This window comes from Anabas testudineus, chromosome 5 (genome assembly GCF_900324465.2).
Source record: "Anabas testudineus chromosome 5, fAnaTes1.2, whole genome shotgun sequence".
In the NCBI taxonomy this organism is placed as follows: Eukaryota; Metazoa; Chordata; class Actinopteri; order Anabantiformes; family Anabantidae; genus Anabas; species Anabas testudineus.
In genome coordinates this window covers 9,972,454-9,990,977 of record NC_046614.1, presented here as the reverse complement: position 1 = coordinate 9,990,977, position 18,524 = coordinate 9,972,454, and the positions used below count along the sequence as shown (strand labels likewise).

The window sequence follows — 18,524 nt, the reverse complement described above, 5'->3', positions numbered from 1 at the left end:
CAGACTTAAAAATTATTAACTATTTATTTAATGTCAGGGCTGTTGCACGGATAGATACACAGATTCTTCTGCAAGTTATAGCTTTTTCTTTAAAAAAAAAAAAAAAGACAAACCCAATGACTAATTGATATTACATTATCAGAGCAGAGTCATGAAATGAATGACATAATGTCTATCTATTTTACAGAACTAAAATTTAGTAAAAAAACAAACTCCTAGTCAAAGACAGAGGAAGCTGCAGCTCATCTGAAACAAGAACCAAATTAGATTTTACATGTGTAACAGAAGAGTTGTGCTATTTCTTCTTGTACATATGTATTACCATTCAGAACCGTTCATCTGATTTTCTTTACTTTACTTTATGTGTGTCCATAGATAAGACGCATAGTTAATCTAATTAGTTGAAGCGATGAGTCCAAAGCATTCAGTAAGAAACCTGGTTTCTGTTATTGTGGTATTATCATTGGAGTGTAATTCCACCCATGTAGATATCCTTTGTTTGTCTGCTATTAAACTTATTTAAAAAATAAGTTTAATTATGACTTTTTCAGATTACTGAACTATCTACTTCTGTTTTTCTTCTACTTCCCTCACTACCATACTGCTCATCTTAAATGTTTCCCTCTACTTGTGCTATTCTGCCCTCCAGTGGTGGCACACTGACAATTAAACTCCAGTCACTGTACATGTTTACAGGTTTGAAAAATAGTTTATTTTCTAATGGTGGTATTTACAGGTGGCGTGGCCTGCTGTCTTAGTACATGTGATACACATCATCAAGTGATATGGACAAACCCCAGGCAAAGAAAGCATAACCAATAACCAAATTAACTACTGAAACTGGGATATGGATAAGATGAACATCTTATCAAATGGACACAGTTGTTTGAAAATTACCACATATGAGGCATCAACATTGCCCTTCAGCACTGACTGAGTAAATGTTTACTCTATCCCACAAACTTTTCCAACTAAATTATTCAGTGAATGACAAATAGGTTCCCAGCTGTGCTCATTAAAACAATCAATATAACAAATTCACAGAAGAACATCAAATCTTGATTTAACACACAAGGAATAAAATACATTAGAAAAAGCACTACATGAAAACAAGCTGTTGAAAATGATATTCTGAAGACACTAATATAGTTTGGTTGACATTAGCCAGAGCAACTGTGGATATAGGTTGTATGCCACATCAGTGTCATTTGATTTCTAAAATGGTTGGCATATACATTTTTTTTTAAATCACTATATATATTTGCACACTTCAGAATTACAAATCTACAATTCAGTCGTTTGTCAAACAATGTAAGGGTTTACTTACTTTTAACACAAATGTTTTCTGATATGATAATGATAAAATTATGATCACTTTGGAGGGAAGTACCTTGGGGAACACTGTAAGATGAATACATTTTGAGTAACTGTAAACTTAGAACTAATGAGAAGCAGTTTGTAAAACTGGTTTAAACTAATATGGTTGTCCAGAGCAAGTTAATACAGTTGCTGTTTCTGATACACAAGCTACAGCGGCAGTCACTGTGATATGAGATTATTGGCGAGACATTTGGTTTCTGATACAGCAAGCTCTCCATAAATAATAAAAAGAACCTTAAATTCTGACAAATATTCTTTTACATCGATATACAAACAACATAACAAAATCATCATAAATACAGGGCAAACTGGTGCCCCCAACATTCGATAAACATTAGTAGTACTGTATCTTATAAATGCAATATGATTAAATTACATGGTCAGTTGATGTTGTGATGAAAACATCAAATTTCAATAAACTAATAAGCCAAAAGTGGCTTCATCATGCTAAAGTGGTGCCGTAGACTCAAAAACAAACATTCTTCGGAAGCAACAGAAGGGCTAAAAGACAAATGGAGGAAAGGAGTGGAGACTGAATAAAAGTGTTAAATAGGTGAAATGAAGATATAAGACATACTTTCCAAACTGATAAAAAGGTAAACTGTAAGCCTCCAAATCCAAGAATAAGAACTATGACACCTTGAATTTTCCATCTGGAGTTCAATATTTTACATATTTTTGTCTATTCTATACATGTAATAAATTATATACCGTGTCTTTTTATATTAGCCATTTTAGGCTAAACTCTATTCATACAATTTATACTGCCACAGGGGTCAGCTGAGCTGTGTCTCAGCACATTATGACACGGACAAATGGTAACTGCTTTGTCTGAAGTGCTTGACTGTGAATACTGTTTTCTTTCATATTTACAACATTTGTGCTCCGAAATAATTTAGTGTGGAGGAAAGATAATGTTTAGACGCATGGTTTCAAACTTTTCCAAATCCAACTTTTTATCCTCATAGTTTTAATTACTGTTAAGTAGCACAACCTTATAAAATACATATCAGCAGTTCATTTTCCTTAACAGGCTTTAATATACTGGTGTGTTATTTCTACTTTTGTGAATCAACGAGGGGCACAATATAAACAGCTCTATAAAAATAGACGGATAATTAAACTCTGCCTCAGCACATTGGGATGCAAGGTAACAAAAACAGCAAAGTGGGAGTCGGGATGAACAGGATGTTGAGTTTTATCCCTGATTTCACAGCGTCCCCCACATATGAATGATGGCAGGCACTTGAATGTCATGGTTGTGCATGTGTGTGAGGAAAGTGGTGGATAGTCACATGAGACTGATAGTCCTTAAAGAGTGTTTCTGGAAAAAAAGAGATGGAAGAAAAGGTGTTTCTTCCTCAGGATTCCATCTCATCTCCATCAAATGACGGCGGCACAAAGCTGACTACCTCCTCATAAGTTAAGCCTGAAGAAAATAAAGAAGATTTATGATCATTTATTGCATAACTTAAATCCTCCTATTTTCTATGTAACAAATAAAACAGCTGATACACCCACAGTGTGCCAACTTACTCTTCCATTCCTCAATTTCCAGCTCACGGCTTTCAAAGCTCTGGTCATAAGGGTCAGCTTCAGGCTCGTCATCTGGATCATGGTACTGGGCAAAGTAAGGGTGTGCTAGAGCCTCAGACGCTGTGATTCGCTTGTCTGTGTCCAACACCAGCATTTTCTCCAGCAGGTCCACAGCTTTAAGTAAAAAAATGGGCAGGGAGCAAATTTCCCACCATTGAATATCAGTGGTACAGAAATAAAAAGTGCTTAAACACTTGAAAATATGCATCATGATGCAGCATAACAATCTCCCAAAGTGTCCAATTAACAAATTACCTGTCTGTATGACTTTATATTTACTGCTCATGGTATAAATAGTTGTGCTTTTAGCTACAGCTGTGAAATCACCCTGGCATAATCTGACAAATGTTGAAACTGCCTTACTGCAGAGAGACATGCCTTACTTTCGATTCTGAATGTAAAGTAATTAAGGAAAACCTTCACAAAGAAGTGCCTAGATGATACCACTAGAGGGACTCAGTGAGCCAGGCGTAGCATGAATCCTGTGTGACTGTGAAAAGGGAACTTACCAAGAGGGTTAGCGCCAATAAACACATCAGCAAAGTTTCTCTTGGGCATGTGGGGAAGTGAGTTGATGTAGTTCCTCGCCTATGAAAATCATGAACAAAAGAAGAAATAAAGTAAAAAACCATTAAGACATTACATTTGCCTGATGCAAAAAAAACACTTTAACTCCTTCCACTCTGGCATGCTTCAAGCACTTAAACACATGCATTACAGAGTCTCTGTGTTAATTTGTAGAATCAAACAAGTCTTATCACTGCAACAGGTAGCACATCAGTGGCTGGACTGGCAAAGCACCCTGAGAAGCATTGCTGTGACAAGCACAGTGAGTCAGAAGACACGGGGAATAAGTGTAGTGAGAGCAGAGGCTGATATGCACAGAAGGACTGTAGGAAAGTTTCTAAAACAATACATCAAGTCTAGCAGTATCTGTAAACAGGACTGTGGGTATTGGCTGGTGGACGGCTGCAACTCAGCCCTGATTCCAGCTGGGGTGTGTGGGAAGGCAGAGGACACGTGTCTCACCTCATGGCTGGGCATCCTGCTTATGAGGGAGGCTGGGGGCGTCCCCGTCAGGCGCATTATCTGCTGTAGCTGGTTTATATCTACAACTTCTGAGTCAAGGGGTGTCATAACACAGAAAAGCATGGCAAAAAGCATAGGTGGTTAGAGTGGTTTGTGTGTGGTGGGGAGATGGGGGGTGCACACACACAGGGTGAGAATGGCAAGGATAGAAGAGGGAAGAAACCGTTTCTGAGCTTTGAAATACAGCCACCCTTGGCTGACAGCCTATAATGAGATTTAAGGACACTGTAACCCAGAGCAACACTAGAGGCCTCTTACTGTCATATTAAAAGATACTGTATATTGTAAAGAGCATATTGCAGGACGTTGTACTAGCAAAACAGGAGCAGATAGTAATAGCAATACAAAACAAAGTTGTCATATAAAGTAGCAGACTGCCTAACTTTTGCCAGAGCAACACGGAGGCAATACAAACACAGGCAGGAGGGGTGGTGTAACAAAACTGGGTGGGATGGTACTCGACACTCACAGACTCTGAAGAGATTTTCATCAAGAACTCAGGCCCTGGGGTTCCGACGAGCATCATTATAAGCTTCAACTGATCAATGTCTACCACACTCACATGAAGGAAAACAGGAAGGATGAAAGGTGCTGAACAACGAGAGAAGGGTGAGAGGTACAACAGTCTCAGCCGTCGTCTTGATTGAAAGAACAGAAGGATGGAAAGAAGAAATTTCAAAAACCACTTGATCATTTATTACTAAGAGTTAGATAGTGCTTTTAATAAAAGCAAACATAGCATGTCATGCGATGTGAGGGAAGGAAAATGGCAAAAAGCAGAAATGTCGTATTCATTGTTCATCATTATTATTTAATTTCTTACAAAATTCATAGATAATTAATATATAAATGATTGAAGCTCCAACTAGAGAATGTTTCACCTTTTTTGCTTGATAAACACGTGAAACTATGAATGAATTGTCAAAATAATTGCCTTGTAATTACCGTGAACAAAGCAAAGTCAATGAACAGATTCTCAGATAAAATGTGCAGTGTGTGAAGAAAGAAGAAATTATTTACAGCAAAGATGTCAGAATTTTTTCCCCTTGATTATCTATACATCAAAAGAAAAAGGCACGAATACTATGCACAGTTCTTGCACATTGTATCTGTAATTACAGTAAATTCTGCCAGAGCTTATTAGATAGCAGAGCTCATGTTGCACTTCTTGCTTTGTCAGATGTCCTCCCACGCACATGTGAAACTATCACCTTTCATTGAGACAGGTAAGATGAGATTGACCAGAAAGATCACTGCGTATCCTACTGCGCTTTGTAGGCGGGTAGCTCCACTGCCTCTCTCTGCGATTTGGATTCGGTGAGAGTGCACACATTCAAACACACCCCCCCAGAGCATGCAGTGAACGAGTGGATGCTTTGATTGATCATTTAGAGCAAGAATCACAAACACATTATGCAACAGCCTGCTCATGCGTTCGATCTTCCATAGGGCCACGACCTCAGTAGTTTGTGTGTGCGCGCGTGTCTTTATTTCCTTGTTTGGACACATTTTTTGTTTAAATAACACTCTTGTGAGAACATGTTAGTCCTTTGAGGACAATTTAGCCGCTCCTCACGAGTTCAATAGGTTTTAGGGTTACAATTAGGTTTTTGGTTGGGATTAGGCAATGCATTATAACAACAAGTGTCCTCTCAAGTGGAGTGAGACATAGCCGTGCCCGTGCCAACGTCTAAACCTCAAGATGTGCGTGTCCCAACTGCACAGAGTCTTCCCATGTGTTTTTATACTAACACATCTGAATGCTCTGCTGCTGTGTATGGGAAGCTTTGTAGAAGGGAAACAGGAAGGTGGACTCTATTGTGGAGAGGCAGCGGAGACAACAGTGGGCAGCGCTGAGTCATAGACTACAGGGACCTCTAACTCTATCACATGCACAAACTCACTCAATGTCTCACGCACACTTCCTTAGATATTCTGACATGCACCTCACAAAATTTAATACTCAGCAATGTCTTTGAGGCACCATGAAGTAATGTAAAATATGTGCGTTTGAAACACTGGTGAGAGCCCAAAAGTGCAATGAACAAAGAAAAATCTCATGCAACTATTTTGTAAATCCAATCACAAGTATACCAAAAATCGCAGACTGCATCCATTTACCACCTTTTCAAGATGTACCACAAACCTACAAGTTGACCCCCCAAAAACGTTGTGTTATGTATGGCAGTGACAGCAGTGAAAGGATACGGTCTGTGCCAGGGAAGAGCGTCCGTCCAGTGAGTAGTTCAGCCATGATGCAGCCCACTGACCAGATATCCACTAGTAATTAAAAAAACATGCAGCATTGTCAATAGCATACTAAAATATAACAACATAATTTTCTATTTCCCATAATACATGTATGTTTGTTTAAATGTTCAGTTTATCTGCTTCAGAACAACTCAAATTATCTAAGTAGAAACCTTTGTTTTATTTCTGCTTTAGTGACATCTGGTTTTTGGAAGCTGGAGTATAAAGTGGAGTAACAGGCACTCCATTAACAGCATCTTAGCAGCAAGTTATTTATTTTACTGATTATTTATATCACCACCACCAACACATGTAAGACAAGTGCAAAGCAGAATCAAATACACAGCAACATCATGCTGAAGCAACCAGAACGCTAAAAAGCTGTTCCAGTTTTTCTAAATGAACCATCAACATCTCTTACATAATAAATGTGTATCAAGAAATACCACAGAAGAAAAAGCTACATATAACTGGGGAAATGATGTTCTATTCTTATCAACAAAGTACTCTGCAAACAACAAAAAAATTCAATGTTCTTTTTCCGCTATTGTTCAGGCCCTTTTGTCAAATTGAATGGTGAATTTTGTAGAATTGCAACAATCCTAAACAAATGACCGTCAGCAGACTATTTCAGCACTGTTTTAATTATGTGAAATTGCACATGACGCTAGATTGAGCTGTGACCCAAAACATTATGACTGAATGTCTGTGTTTTTACCTGTCATGTTGTAGTGCATCCAGTTGAGCATGATCTCTGGGGCTCGGTACCATCGGGTGGCTACGTAGCCTGTCATTTCATCATCTGTGTGCCGGGCCAATCCGAAGTCCAGGATCTGCGGGATGAAGTGATATGTGGAAAAGAAATAGTGAGATGAGCAAAGAGAGAGGAAAGCGAGACAACATACCTCCATGTTTAGCTGTTTCTTGTATAGTGAATTTAGTTTCAAGTTGTCCATTTCCTCACCTTGAGCTCACAGTCTTCATTCACAGCCAGATTACTGGGCTTCAGATCCTGAGAATACAAGAATAGAGGGCTGGCATTATTATGCACATCGTTTCCTTCTGTTTACCAAGTACCTTACAACTGGTTCAATTTCAATAGTTAGATCCGGATAGGACATGTCTTCTATATTCAGCTGCAAGCACATGTGGGTTATCACTTACTCTGTGGATGATATCTGCAGAATGGATGTACTGTGGGGGAACAGGAAAAAAATTATGATTACTTGAACACAACTTCAGTATATGCTGCTTGATCATATATATCTAGACGAACAACACAGGATTTTATCAGTTCAGCGAGCCAAGCAGTCATGGCAACAAGCCTCAAGTACCGTGTCCTGTTAAAAAAGACTTGGATCAGACACTTGAGGAACTTGACCTTGATCCTTATTACTTTGGAGTTACTGTGCCAGGTGTCAAAGGTCAACAGATAGCTTATTGCCAGGAAACATATCTTCAACCGGTGAAAGAAGACTTTTGACTTCCACTCTCTGGTAAAAAAGAAAAAAGATTGCATCACAGTGGGAGCTTCACCAACCTTTAAACCTCTGAGAATCTGATAAATGAGGAACTGGACGTGGTCATCAGTCAGCTTCTGGCATTTTACAATGTTGTTGAGGTCTGCTCCCATTAGGTGGGTCACCAAATACCTGCAAATAATAACACAGGTGTATTCTCCAAATGAGGTCTCTTCTGCAGATTTGCTGCATGTTCAAGTTTTACGGTGTCTCTTACCAACAGTGCTAAAATAACTTTCATTACTTTGTGCAAAAATAATGTATAAATGAGTGAATGAACAAGTTGTCAATGTTACAAATCTGTGTAATGTCTATAGACAGAAAAGCTGCTTGTCCAAGAATAACTTGTGCATTTCAAGAAAGCAAGAAAGAAAGAAGAAGAAAGAAATTCATATAAAACAGTTGGAAAAAAAGGCAAGGTTGTCTTTTATCTTTACTTGACAGAGGTATATATGTGACACCTGTGTACGGTAGAGCATCAGTTGATATCATTCCACTACAAGAGACGACTTCCAAACTAGCCTATGACCACTATGCAATGTGCTCCTTTTTGTAATACACTCTAATGATTCATTTCCTGTTCCTGCTTGTATTACTGGTCACTGGAAAGTCAAGAGTCTCATCATCAGTGCCGGGTGTGTCTGTAGATTTATCTCAAATTTACACCAATGTGCAACACGCTGATGACGCCACACCAAGAAGAGAATTCAAGGACACCGACGGAGTATTTGGTGCACACACACACACACACACACACACACACACACACACACACACACACACACACACACACACACACACACACACACACACACACACACACACACACGCACCGTCCCACCAGCGACTGCCAGATGGCCGTTACCATGGAGACTAACTGTGATGTGTGTAGTGCACGTGTTCACCCAGCATTCACCTTGTTACAACCTCACATATGCTGGACTCCATGTTCTGAGTGGCAGGAATATGAAGTCTAGTTTCACTACTGTTTTAATCTTGCTATCATCTGCTGACATGAAGAGTTTTGTTGTGTTAGCACAAGGGAAAAAGAAACGAGGGCAAATACACTCAAAAGAACAACGGAGGCACAAAGAGAGCAAAAACTACATGACCCTGGAGAAAGAGTTAAGAGCCGACTTACACATCGTTGAACTCCTTTAGGCTCGTCGCTGGTGTGAAAACATCTAATAGGCCGATCACCTGAAGGTAAAAGGAGGAGGTCACATGTCAGAAAGAAAGTCCAAATTTATAAAAACGCAGATGTCTTGTCTTTTAAAAACAACCTGACAGCTCAAAAAAACTAACTAATAATATAAATGCTTTTAATGCATAAACGTGTCGTTTTCATACTGGTCAACGTACTTGTTATTCTTGAGGAAAACAAACTGACAATTAACAATTTTCAAAAACATTTCTACAAAATTAAGGCACTTGATCATGATATTATCCTGTTCTGCAATATGTCAAGTCTGATTTGATTTAGTCAAACCATTAGGCAATCCATGCTTTTCAAGGACTCATCCTAGCTTTTATGTTTTGTGACGTACACTAGTTTATCTTTGCGTTCTGTTTTGGTTACCAAGCCATTAATTACATAAATGGGGCTGATAAAAACTGTAACAGATATGATTTCAGAGGAAAGAGCAGACATTATCTAGGAAACTATGTGCATCAAGCTGGCAGAGCAGCTGCAACAGTTTGGGTGTATGTACGTTACATACATATGCACACATTCATGCATGTACCTATGCATGCAGACCCCCTGGCAGACAGCGGCTTTGTGAGTGCCACCCTGCCCCCACCCCCCGCAGAGAAAGACTGGTGGATAGGCAGGGTAAAAACAAGGTGGCAGCCCACCCACACATGGCACAAACCCACAGCTGATTGGTGGGCAGGAGTACCAACACACAGCTGATTGGTCCACTCAGGCTTTCCAAAATCAAAACCCGGGGAGTCTCCTGGCAACAGCGTGAGCAAAACACAAAACCCCTAAAGTATAGATAGGGATTAAAGCACTTTTACAACACTATTTAGAAACAAAAAAAATGAAGCAACAGCTTTTTTGCAACTGTCCTGTTGATGAAAGAGAAACTCCAAATCAACTCACTTATTAATAATGACAAACAATATCCTATTGTAAATAGGACCACACCACAAAAAAGTGGAACATATGTAGATTTTCTAACAAGTCAGTTTTAATTGACATTTTTAGACAAATCTCTTCCATAAAGCACAGCGATACAGTCCTGGATTCCATATAATCCTGTCTAATCTCATGTAAAACCTGTTTCTCCTATTAATGCTCTGAGGTATTTTACCAGCAGTACCAGTGCAAGATGCAGCACAAATTCCCAACCTGCTCAACAAGAGTGTTCCAGTGGTGAAAACAGGGTTTGTGCAGAAAACAGGATCCAGGAACAGTATGTGTGAGTGTGTGAGCTGAGTGAGCATGGACTGGATCACAGCTTGTTTAAATTATGTTTTGGCACAAGATATAATGTTTCATATGGAACTTCTTCATAACATAAGGAGGCCTGGATTTTTTCCAGTATGGTTTGGCAATACCACGCACTGTTCTTTATGTACATTCCTTCCTCTTGGTCTTTCACACAAACATGTTTGTTTTATCACATTGTAATAATATCTCAGCAGCTCTAATACTGCATGTTTTAATCTAAATGTGCACCCGTAGTTTTAAAATAGACCTATTTTAAAGAGAGATCCATATATTCTTAGTAACAATAAACCAAAACCAAAGTTTTTGCTTTGATCTTTATCTCAATAATATATCACATTGACTGCCTGCATGGCATGATGCCATCTGGAGTTTCAGAATAATTGACACATGAATTCCAGGGTGTGTGTGTGCGTGTGTGTGTGTATAATGAGGCTATAAAGTGATGTAAAATAATGCTCACAGAAAATCACAGGGTTTAATTTTACTGTAATTATTTTTTGTAGTATTAATCTTTTTGTGCTCCTGATGGGTTTTCCCCTGTGATTTTTCAATGCTTGTTTAAACTAGAGTTTATTTTATTTTTTCTTTGTACATGCATCATCTCTAAGTTTCACTTCACTGCGCCTGCAGGTTGATAATACTGGAGAATCACCAGTGTGTCCTGTTACTCACCAGTAACCTCTCATAACAGGCTTCTTCAACCTATTACAATAGCTGACAGTAAACTACTGAGCAAAACGCCCAACACCAACAGTAGCTTCTAGTCTTACTCACGCACATACATACACATACACACACACACCATTCACTAGTTGACTTACTCCCACACAACACACAGAACAAATCTATCACACGCACTTTAGCTTGAGAAATCATAACCACTACCATTACATAACACAGACCCCTGTTTGGTCAGTGTGTTAGCTGGATGCAGTAATAATACACAGGAAGTAGTAACTGTGTTTTTGTTTTGTATGTAAGCCTGCATGTGCATTAACCACACACACACACACACACACACACACACACACACACACACACACACACACACACACACACACACACACACACACACACACACACACACACACACACACACACACACACACACACACACACACGCACAGTGATTGAACTAAAGCTATTCACAATATCAAAAGTAAAATAACATGAATCAAAATTGATGCAGCAACAAAATAAGATAAAAGGAAAAGATCTCTCTAAAGTTGATGAGATGGCAGTTCTAAACCAGCTTGGTGACTCACCACTTACTGACTGGTGCCGTACAACATACTTTGATCATTCGCAAGGAAGGCCCATTCTAACAGGACATCACACCAACTGCAGACCTCAATCATGATCAAAGAGTGTTTATAATGTCAGACATAAAGGTAACAGAGGAAGCTACTTTAAGTTTCACCCATTATCATCATTTCATACATCCACCTGAAGCGTTCAGCTCCTGCCTCCTGTGGTAGGCATGATGAATTTTATGACCAGTTGGAGTGAGGTGTTAGGTCACACACCCATCTGTTCCAATCTGTGGATGTTGGCAGACTGGAGTCTGTTTACTGATGTAAACATTATGGACATGTACATATGGGCGATTAAATAGTGACTGTAGATAATTATGACTGTGTTAAATGCTCAGAGTGGCATTATGGTGTCTTCAAATAGGGTTGTATTTACTTTGCTCTCAAAGGAAATCATGCAAATACAGAGTGGAACCTTTCTTATAGCCTACAAAAGATCGCTGAATATGGACTGATAGTTCAAACTGGTGGGCAAAGTTTCAATTTCTAGTTTTAGATCCCCATTACCTCCAATGTCAGGTGGATGGCAACATATAGATAAATAAGCTTATATGGTCATTATATGGTACAGGTAAACAAGAATACAGAGTGTAACAGCATAAGCAGATGTGAGTAAGTGCTTCTGCATGTTAGTACAGCTCATGTGCAATTTCATGTGTGAACACGTTTATATACAATTCTTTCTTAATGCACATATAGAAGAGTCTGACACTGGCCAGAGACTTAATGTCTGGGGGTGGAGATGGTGATGAGCTGCCTGCGGGATACTTACATTCTCGTGCTTCATGTGTTTGAGCAGCCGCAGCTCTCTGTAGGTTCTCTTTGCATGGATGATGGACTGGAAAGGTCTGGATAACTTCTTCACTGCCACCTTCAAGCCTGACTTCACATCATACGCTGAACTGGAAGACAAAAAAAAAAAATAAAGTATTTCAGATGAGTTAACCATTAATTGTGGACAATAAATTCCATCAATCTAATAACAATGGTCATAACAAAACCTGACTCATGTTTCTTGGACAATGACATACTTCACTACAAGGTGTATGTGGCAATATACCAGAAAACAAAGCAAATAACTGTACAACACAGAGTGAATGTTTTTGGTACTACTGTAACTCTGCAGCCTAAGGCTGTTTAGAGAACATGACTAAACGTGTTGTCAAATATCTGCACCAGTGTGAAATTGTTAACTAGTAAAATAATAAATAGGTCAGATTATAACATGATGTACACTAAACTTAACACAAAGACATTTTTTTACATTCGTATTTACAAGTTCCTGACTGTGACCCAAACTCAGCTTAGCACATGATGTGCATCTGACACTGTTGACTGAACATTATTGCCATTTTTGCCATGGATTTGAACAACTGATGTACTAAAAGATATTTCTGAAACTGGAATGCAAATGCAACAGATGAGTTTAGCCTAACGGTTATGTTAAGTCATGTCCATGTGAGTGTGCATGGGTGTGATTGCTTTCGTTCTCATTCATTCTTTCATTCATTACTTTGCTCATTTCATTGTAATGATGCAACAGAATACCTCACTGGTATTGTACAGCCAGTGCCAGAGAGAGAAAAAACACAAAGAGAGAGAGAGAAAAAAAAAACAGGTGTGGCAAAAAGAACATAGACAAAGAACATGCAACATAAAAGCTGAGAGGGAATGTGCTTTTGCTGTGTTGCTGTAAAATACACATCAAGTGTGCACTGTTCCTTAAATCAGCAGAATATATACAAAGAATAAAAAGTAACCATCATCTGTGAGGAGATAGGATTGATCAAACTCTACACAGGACATAAAATCGCCACTCTTGTCTACACAGACACAGAGACATAGTGAGGGTAGTAGAGAGAGTGAGACTGGCCTTGCCACCCCAAGACGTATAATATTGCTGCATTTCCTGTTCTGTGGGGGAACACTACCCACTTACAATAAACCACATTCCTTCTAAGCCAATCACTCGGGCTGCATCACAAATGGATGATTGCAAAATCATTCAAAAAAAAAAAAAAGAAAGAAAAAATCTGTGTTCCATGTAATGGTGTCTAACTAGGTGGAGGGGGAAACATTAAAATAATTGTTTGCTCGCTCTGCTTTTGCAAACTGCATCATATACAAACTGAATCCAGAGGAAGAGCTGCTGAGAGAACTTCTATGGAAAACTACTTATGCAAAGAACCAGGCTAATAAAACAATGTGAAACTACTGAGCCGGTCTCAAGAGTCATTTCCTCAGGACCTACTTCACAAACTGATCAAGAGATTTGAACTGTTGACCTTTTAATTGCATATGCCTGGGAACCCCTGTTCTTTAGCATATAATGCCAACAATGAAGACCTCAAAAACAATTCTGTGTCTGTGACAAAGTTAGGATCCTGAGTTACACGCACCCGTTAAAAGAACATTACCATGAGCAGTGTGCTTTTTTTTCCAGTAAGTAAGAGATAATCTCCCACACCCAGTGTACTCTATGTTCCCAGCTTGCAGCAACAACTTTTATATGTGTCACTTGTGAGGGAAAACCCAAACTCAGTAAACAGAGGTTGTGCATAAAGCTAAATGACAAAACAAAGACTCATGCACACACTCTTTAATACTGCTGCTAATCTGCAGGACAAACAAGACAGCTCTGAGCATACACCACCCAATTAGTCTATAATAAATGGAAGTGCAATAACAAATGATAATAAAATGTGGGCTGTAAAAAGTGCAGCATTATGAGGCAGGCAGCACAAGGAAGTGCTGATCGTCAGCAATATGTTGACTAGCACACAGAGTGAGCATACAGTCAAATGTGTACTATTAGTGACTTGTTGAGATGTCCGTATGAATTGTCCGGTTATTTCTCCTGCCATCAAATCAGAAGTGAAATTTGCAAAAGATTAAAGGGACAAAGGATGGAGGCTGTCACAATTACTTCTTCTTGGAGACTGCTGACACAGTCATGTTTTTTTCTAGTATATTGACCAATATGTGCACACGTACATGCATTACTTCTAAGTAACATGAGGAAACACTTATGTCAAAGGACTAGAAAATCTTTGGAGATAATAGGAACCGTGTTGCTTTATCCTGAGTAAATGTAACTTATAGAAGTGTTGTTATAATCTTGCAAACCATTTCCATGCCTTCTGTAAAACGGTGAGCATCTCAACTGTCACAGATCTCACTAAATACCATTAGTCTATTCTGTGTACAATTGATAAACAGGTTCCCCATTAAATCTGATGTCCAAGTACCATACTGGGGTGATACTGACAGTACTGTCCTTGCAGTGCTGGTCTATTAACAAAATGTATGTTCATGCATGTTAAACTTTAAATTAATGTAACAGTGTGTTAAGAGTGACAGGACTGAAAACACAACCTACTTATACCAACACTTAACTACTCATCCATACAGAGGTGACAAGCACATTTAAGCCTACAGTTATCAACACCACTTTTCTTTTCCACATTTGTTACATTTCTGTCAGGACAACAAACAAAAAAGCAGCATCCAGTTTAGCAACCTCACATCCATCTACTATACTTGCTCACCATGGAAGCCAACTGTCTATCACAGGTATCCCGTAACATTTTATTTTTTTGGTTAGCGACTGGTAGAGGTTTTTTTTTTCCTCAATCAGATATGAGTTGTTGTAACATTGGTTGATGACATATCAACAATCATTTTTAAAACACAGTATATTTATGCAATAAGCTAAAATCAAGCAGCATATGAGTCTATCTCTACTAGTTGCTCTGGAACAGGATCACATGAGAATAGTAATGTTTTCAGACACAACTGAAAACAGCAAAAACTTCTCTATTTAGGTTTCTTAACCTCCATTATGTCTCCATGCACAGCTGTTTTGAGACTCTAAATCCTGATCCCAAATGACTGGTTTTTACTTTTTTGACATCACAGATGCATTCAGTCGTGTACCTCACACGACTAAATGCTGGAGATTAATGTAAAATTGCTGGTTTTAAACTTAAGCCTTGTGTTTGTTTGGAGAGCTGACAAGTCATTGCACACTTTTGAGGTTAAAACCAAATGCGTCAGCCAGAGCTTGCCACAGTATCACACTTTATCACCAGATTACCCTTATACATTCATTTCTCAATCAGCAAAATGTCTATGGCTACATGTTGTCTTTAGAAGGAACATATAATGAAGGCTAAATGATACGAAAGTAAAACACCAAGAAAAAAGCTGCTGAGGGGAAAAAAAAAAAATACAAGTGCTGCTGGATACTGAAATTGACCTCAGTTCAAACTGAAAAGAGCTAAACACAACTGTGAGAGTTGTACTGTGAAACTGTGATAGGTAACAAAAATGAGTAGAATCGCTTTCAAGTGAAGTCATGAGAAAGTTAAGTATACACAGAGATTAAGCGAGGCACATCCCTTTACTGACGGCACCACAAGCTGAGGCTGTGCACGGAAAAACCTCTTTGCCCTAAATTTGACAACTGCTGTCTCAACAAATCAATAGCAGGAGAGCATTACATTCCTGTACATTGTTCATGCCGTGATTATCAATAATCAAGTCGAATTATCAAGTAAAAAAATAACGCTTCTTTTTTTGTTTTAATAGGCCTGATAAGCTTGTATGGGTTTCATGCCTGTTTCTGCTTAGCAGAGAAACCAAAACTACAAATCAGGAGCCACTCCAACACACAGTCCACACAGCGAATCCAGCCAGCAGCTTTCACTTTCCAAACACAACCCCTTAGTTTTCTTGCACATTTGACAATTTACAAAATAAAACAAAGGTCAGAAATTAGAGGGAAGTTGTAGTGTTGCATTTGAGTGACACATTTATGAGCAGAATTACTTAAATACTCAGAGTACATGATGTCCATGTTCAAAAGTTGGGAAGAATTTAAGATGAGATCATTGCAGCAACGACAAAGACTTTGCTGACGGAGACGGTGTCCAGCTGACAATCTGAAGTAGGTGTTATGAGGTTATTTATACTTTACAGATACCCTGTTTGGACGCTTTGGCCTACTGTATGGTGTAGTACTCAAAAATCTTACTCGTATAGTAAAATAACGATGAAACCCCAGAGGAATTCCCTCAAAGGCAACTTTGAAGTAGCTGCAGGTGACAGACAGAGTAATGTAGATGGCCTTTTTTTTGTGCAGGGCAGAGCAGGTAGGCCAGACATAAAGATAATAATCAGAGGGAATTCACTTAGGAGAGGATAAACCCATCTCTTACATTTTAAGCATTCCTTTGGGCTTCACATCACAGGAACCAAATAGATCTCCGTTATAAAGACTCGATGCATATTTCATGTTGTGATTTGCCTGGTGATTGTCCAAAAGGCCAAACTAGGCCACGGCTCATCCTTTATTCAGAAACAATATGAGCCAAACAGACACATGCTCAACAGCTGAACAGTGGATCACAATGGGCAGTGAAGTTGTAATTACGGTAAAATGCCATCTATGACTTCTAAAAGTCGTCAGGACTGAGGCCACTACCTAACCTCGGGACTATGAGTCATGGGTGTACCACTACGGGAGAAAGGGTGACATCATTCTGGAGTCATCCTCGTCGTCGGATGGGCTCCTATAGAAAGCTCTCACTATGCACCGAGGGGGCCTACTTTCTGAAAAACCACGTGACCTTCTGGTACTCTGCAGGCTGCACCCAACTGGAAAATGCATAATGCATGCAATTTGCGGATGTGTTAAGTACCAGTTTGTACGTGCAGGACTGTAATACTACCCCTCTAGAAGGTGACTGTTTTTCTAGCTCTTGGTTAACCCCAACTGTATCACGGGCACCGATAATATCTAATGAGGAGGTACCGCTTTGGCAGATGATGCAAGCACGGGCATGCCACTGATGAGGCTTCTTCGGAAGACACAAGGGTGCACGATTTAAAGAAGCAGTCGCTCTGCACGTTTCACACTGGGGGACGAATTGATTTGACTCTGGGTACACTCACTGGAAACTCCTGATACACACACACACACACACACACAGGTGTTGGCAGGACGAGAGCGCGTCCGCGTCAACTCACACGCCAGCAAAAGCAACGGCGTGTACACAAAAACAACAGTCCCCACCCGCCGGAGAGACGCGAGCCACCGCGAAGCGTGCACGGTGTTCGTCAAATCATGTCGTAGGGAAACGTAAACAAAAGGCACAAGTGGCGTTTTCCACCTCCTGCCACCGGCCCCGTCTACAGACAGGCGAGCAGCCCATGCGGAGGGAGCTCCTACGGGGCCTCTGTGGGTGGTGGGAGCCCGTCTGGATGTTGTGCAACCCTGCTGTGTGCTCTCGCTAGTAACGCACTCTGCAACAACTGCTTACCACACGGATCCGTAGGCACCGGAGCCGACCGGGGACAAGTTCTGGTAGCGCTCCGGGACCTCCCACACGGTTTTGTTGAGCTCCTGTCGGTAGAAAGTGGGTCTCTCCTTCTGCGACATTCCTGCGGATTTACCAGCCCCGCAGTGACAAAACAAGCCAGCGGAAACTTCTACCCTCTCTGCTCTGCTCTGCTCTGCTCTGCTCCTCCGGGCGGCACGACGTGGTGCGGCTCCTCGCTGCTCCCCCCCCCAGCAAAAAAAAAAAAAACTCGAAACGGGGACGTGCCCGGAGCGCACACGCACAACAACTTCAGCAGCTCGGTCGTGCAGATTCGCTGCAGTTGTGCAAAAGAGATCCCCACCTTTCCGTGCAAGTCCGTCCGCTTGGAGACAACTTCCTCTACTGGCCGCGCTCCGCTCAGGAAGCTCCGTCTGGACTGGCCGTCGCTGGAGCTCTCGCCGTGCTCTCTCTCCTCGCTCCGCTGGGCGCGCACTGACGTAAACGCGCACGTCTCCTCCGTCACTGCGCGCTGACTGGTAATTAATTATCGCGTTTTCTCGCGAGATTGGCGTTTGCGTTTGGGGAACCGGGGGGG

General features: G+C 40.3%; 1 protein-coding gene across 3 annotated transcripts; it reads right to left on the bottom strand.

Moving 5' to 3' along the window:
* Positions 1 to 689: 689 nt before the first annotated feature.
* Positions 690 to 18,435, bottom strand: mapk14b (mitogen-activated protein kinase 14b). Of its 3 annotated transcripts, none has more exons than XM_026347641.1 (12): positions 17,930 to 18,435; positions 12,379 to 12,508; positions 8,977 to 9,035; positions 7,856 to 7,967; positions 7,480 to 7,509; positions 7,280 to 7,327; positions 7,034 to 7,148; positions 6,274 to 6,345; positions 4,535 to 4,614; positions 3,486 to 3,564; positions 2,917 to 3,090; positions 690 to 2,809 (listed from the first exon to the last, which is right to left on the bottom strand). In XM_026347641.1, exons 1-12 carry the CDS (start codon positions 18,046 to 18,048, stop codon positions 2,742 to 2,744), a joined length of 1,086 nt encoding a protein of 361 aa, XP_026203426.1. In that variant the 5' UTR covers positions 18,049 to 18,435; the 3' UTR covers positions 690 to 2,741. The 3 variants fall into 3 exon arrangements, with proteins under 3 accessions (XP_026203426.1, XP_026203425.1, XP_026203428.1); XM_026347640.2 differs by lacking the exon at positions 4,535 to 4,614 and adding an exon at positions 4,006 to 4,085 and having other exon boundaries at positions 17,930 to 18,433; XM_026347643.2 differs by lacking the exon at positions 4,535 to 4,614 and adding an exon at positions 4,006 to 4,085 and having other exon boundaries at positions 18,291 to 18,433.
* Positions 18,436 to 18,524: the final 89 nt, after the last annotated feature.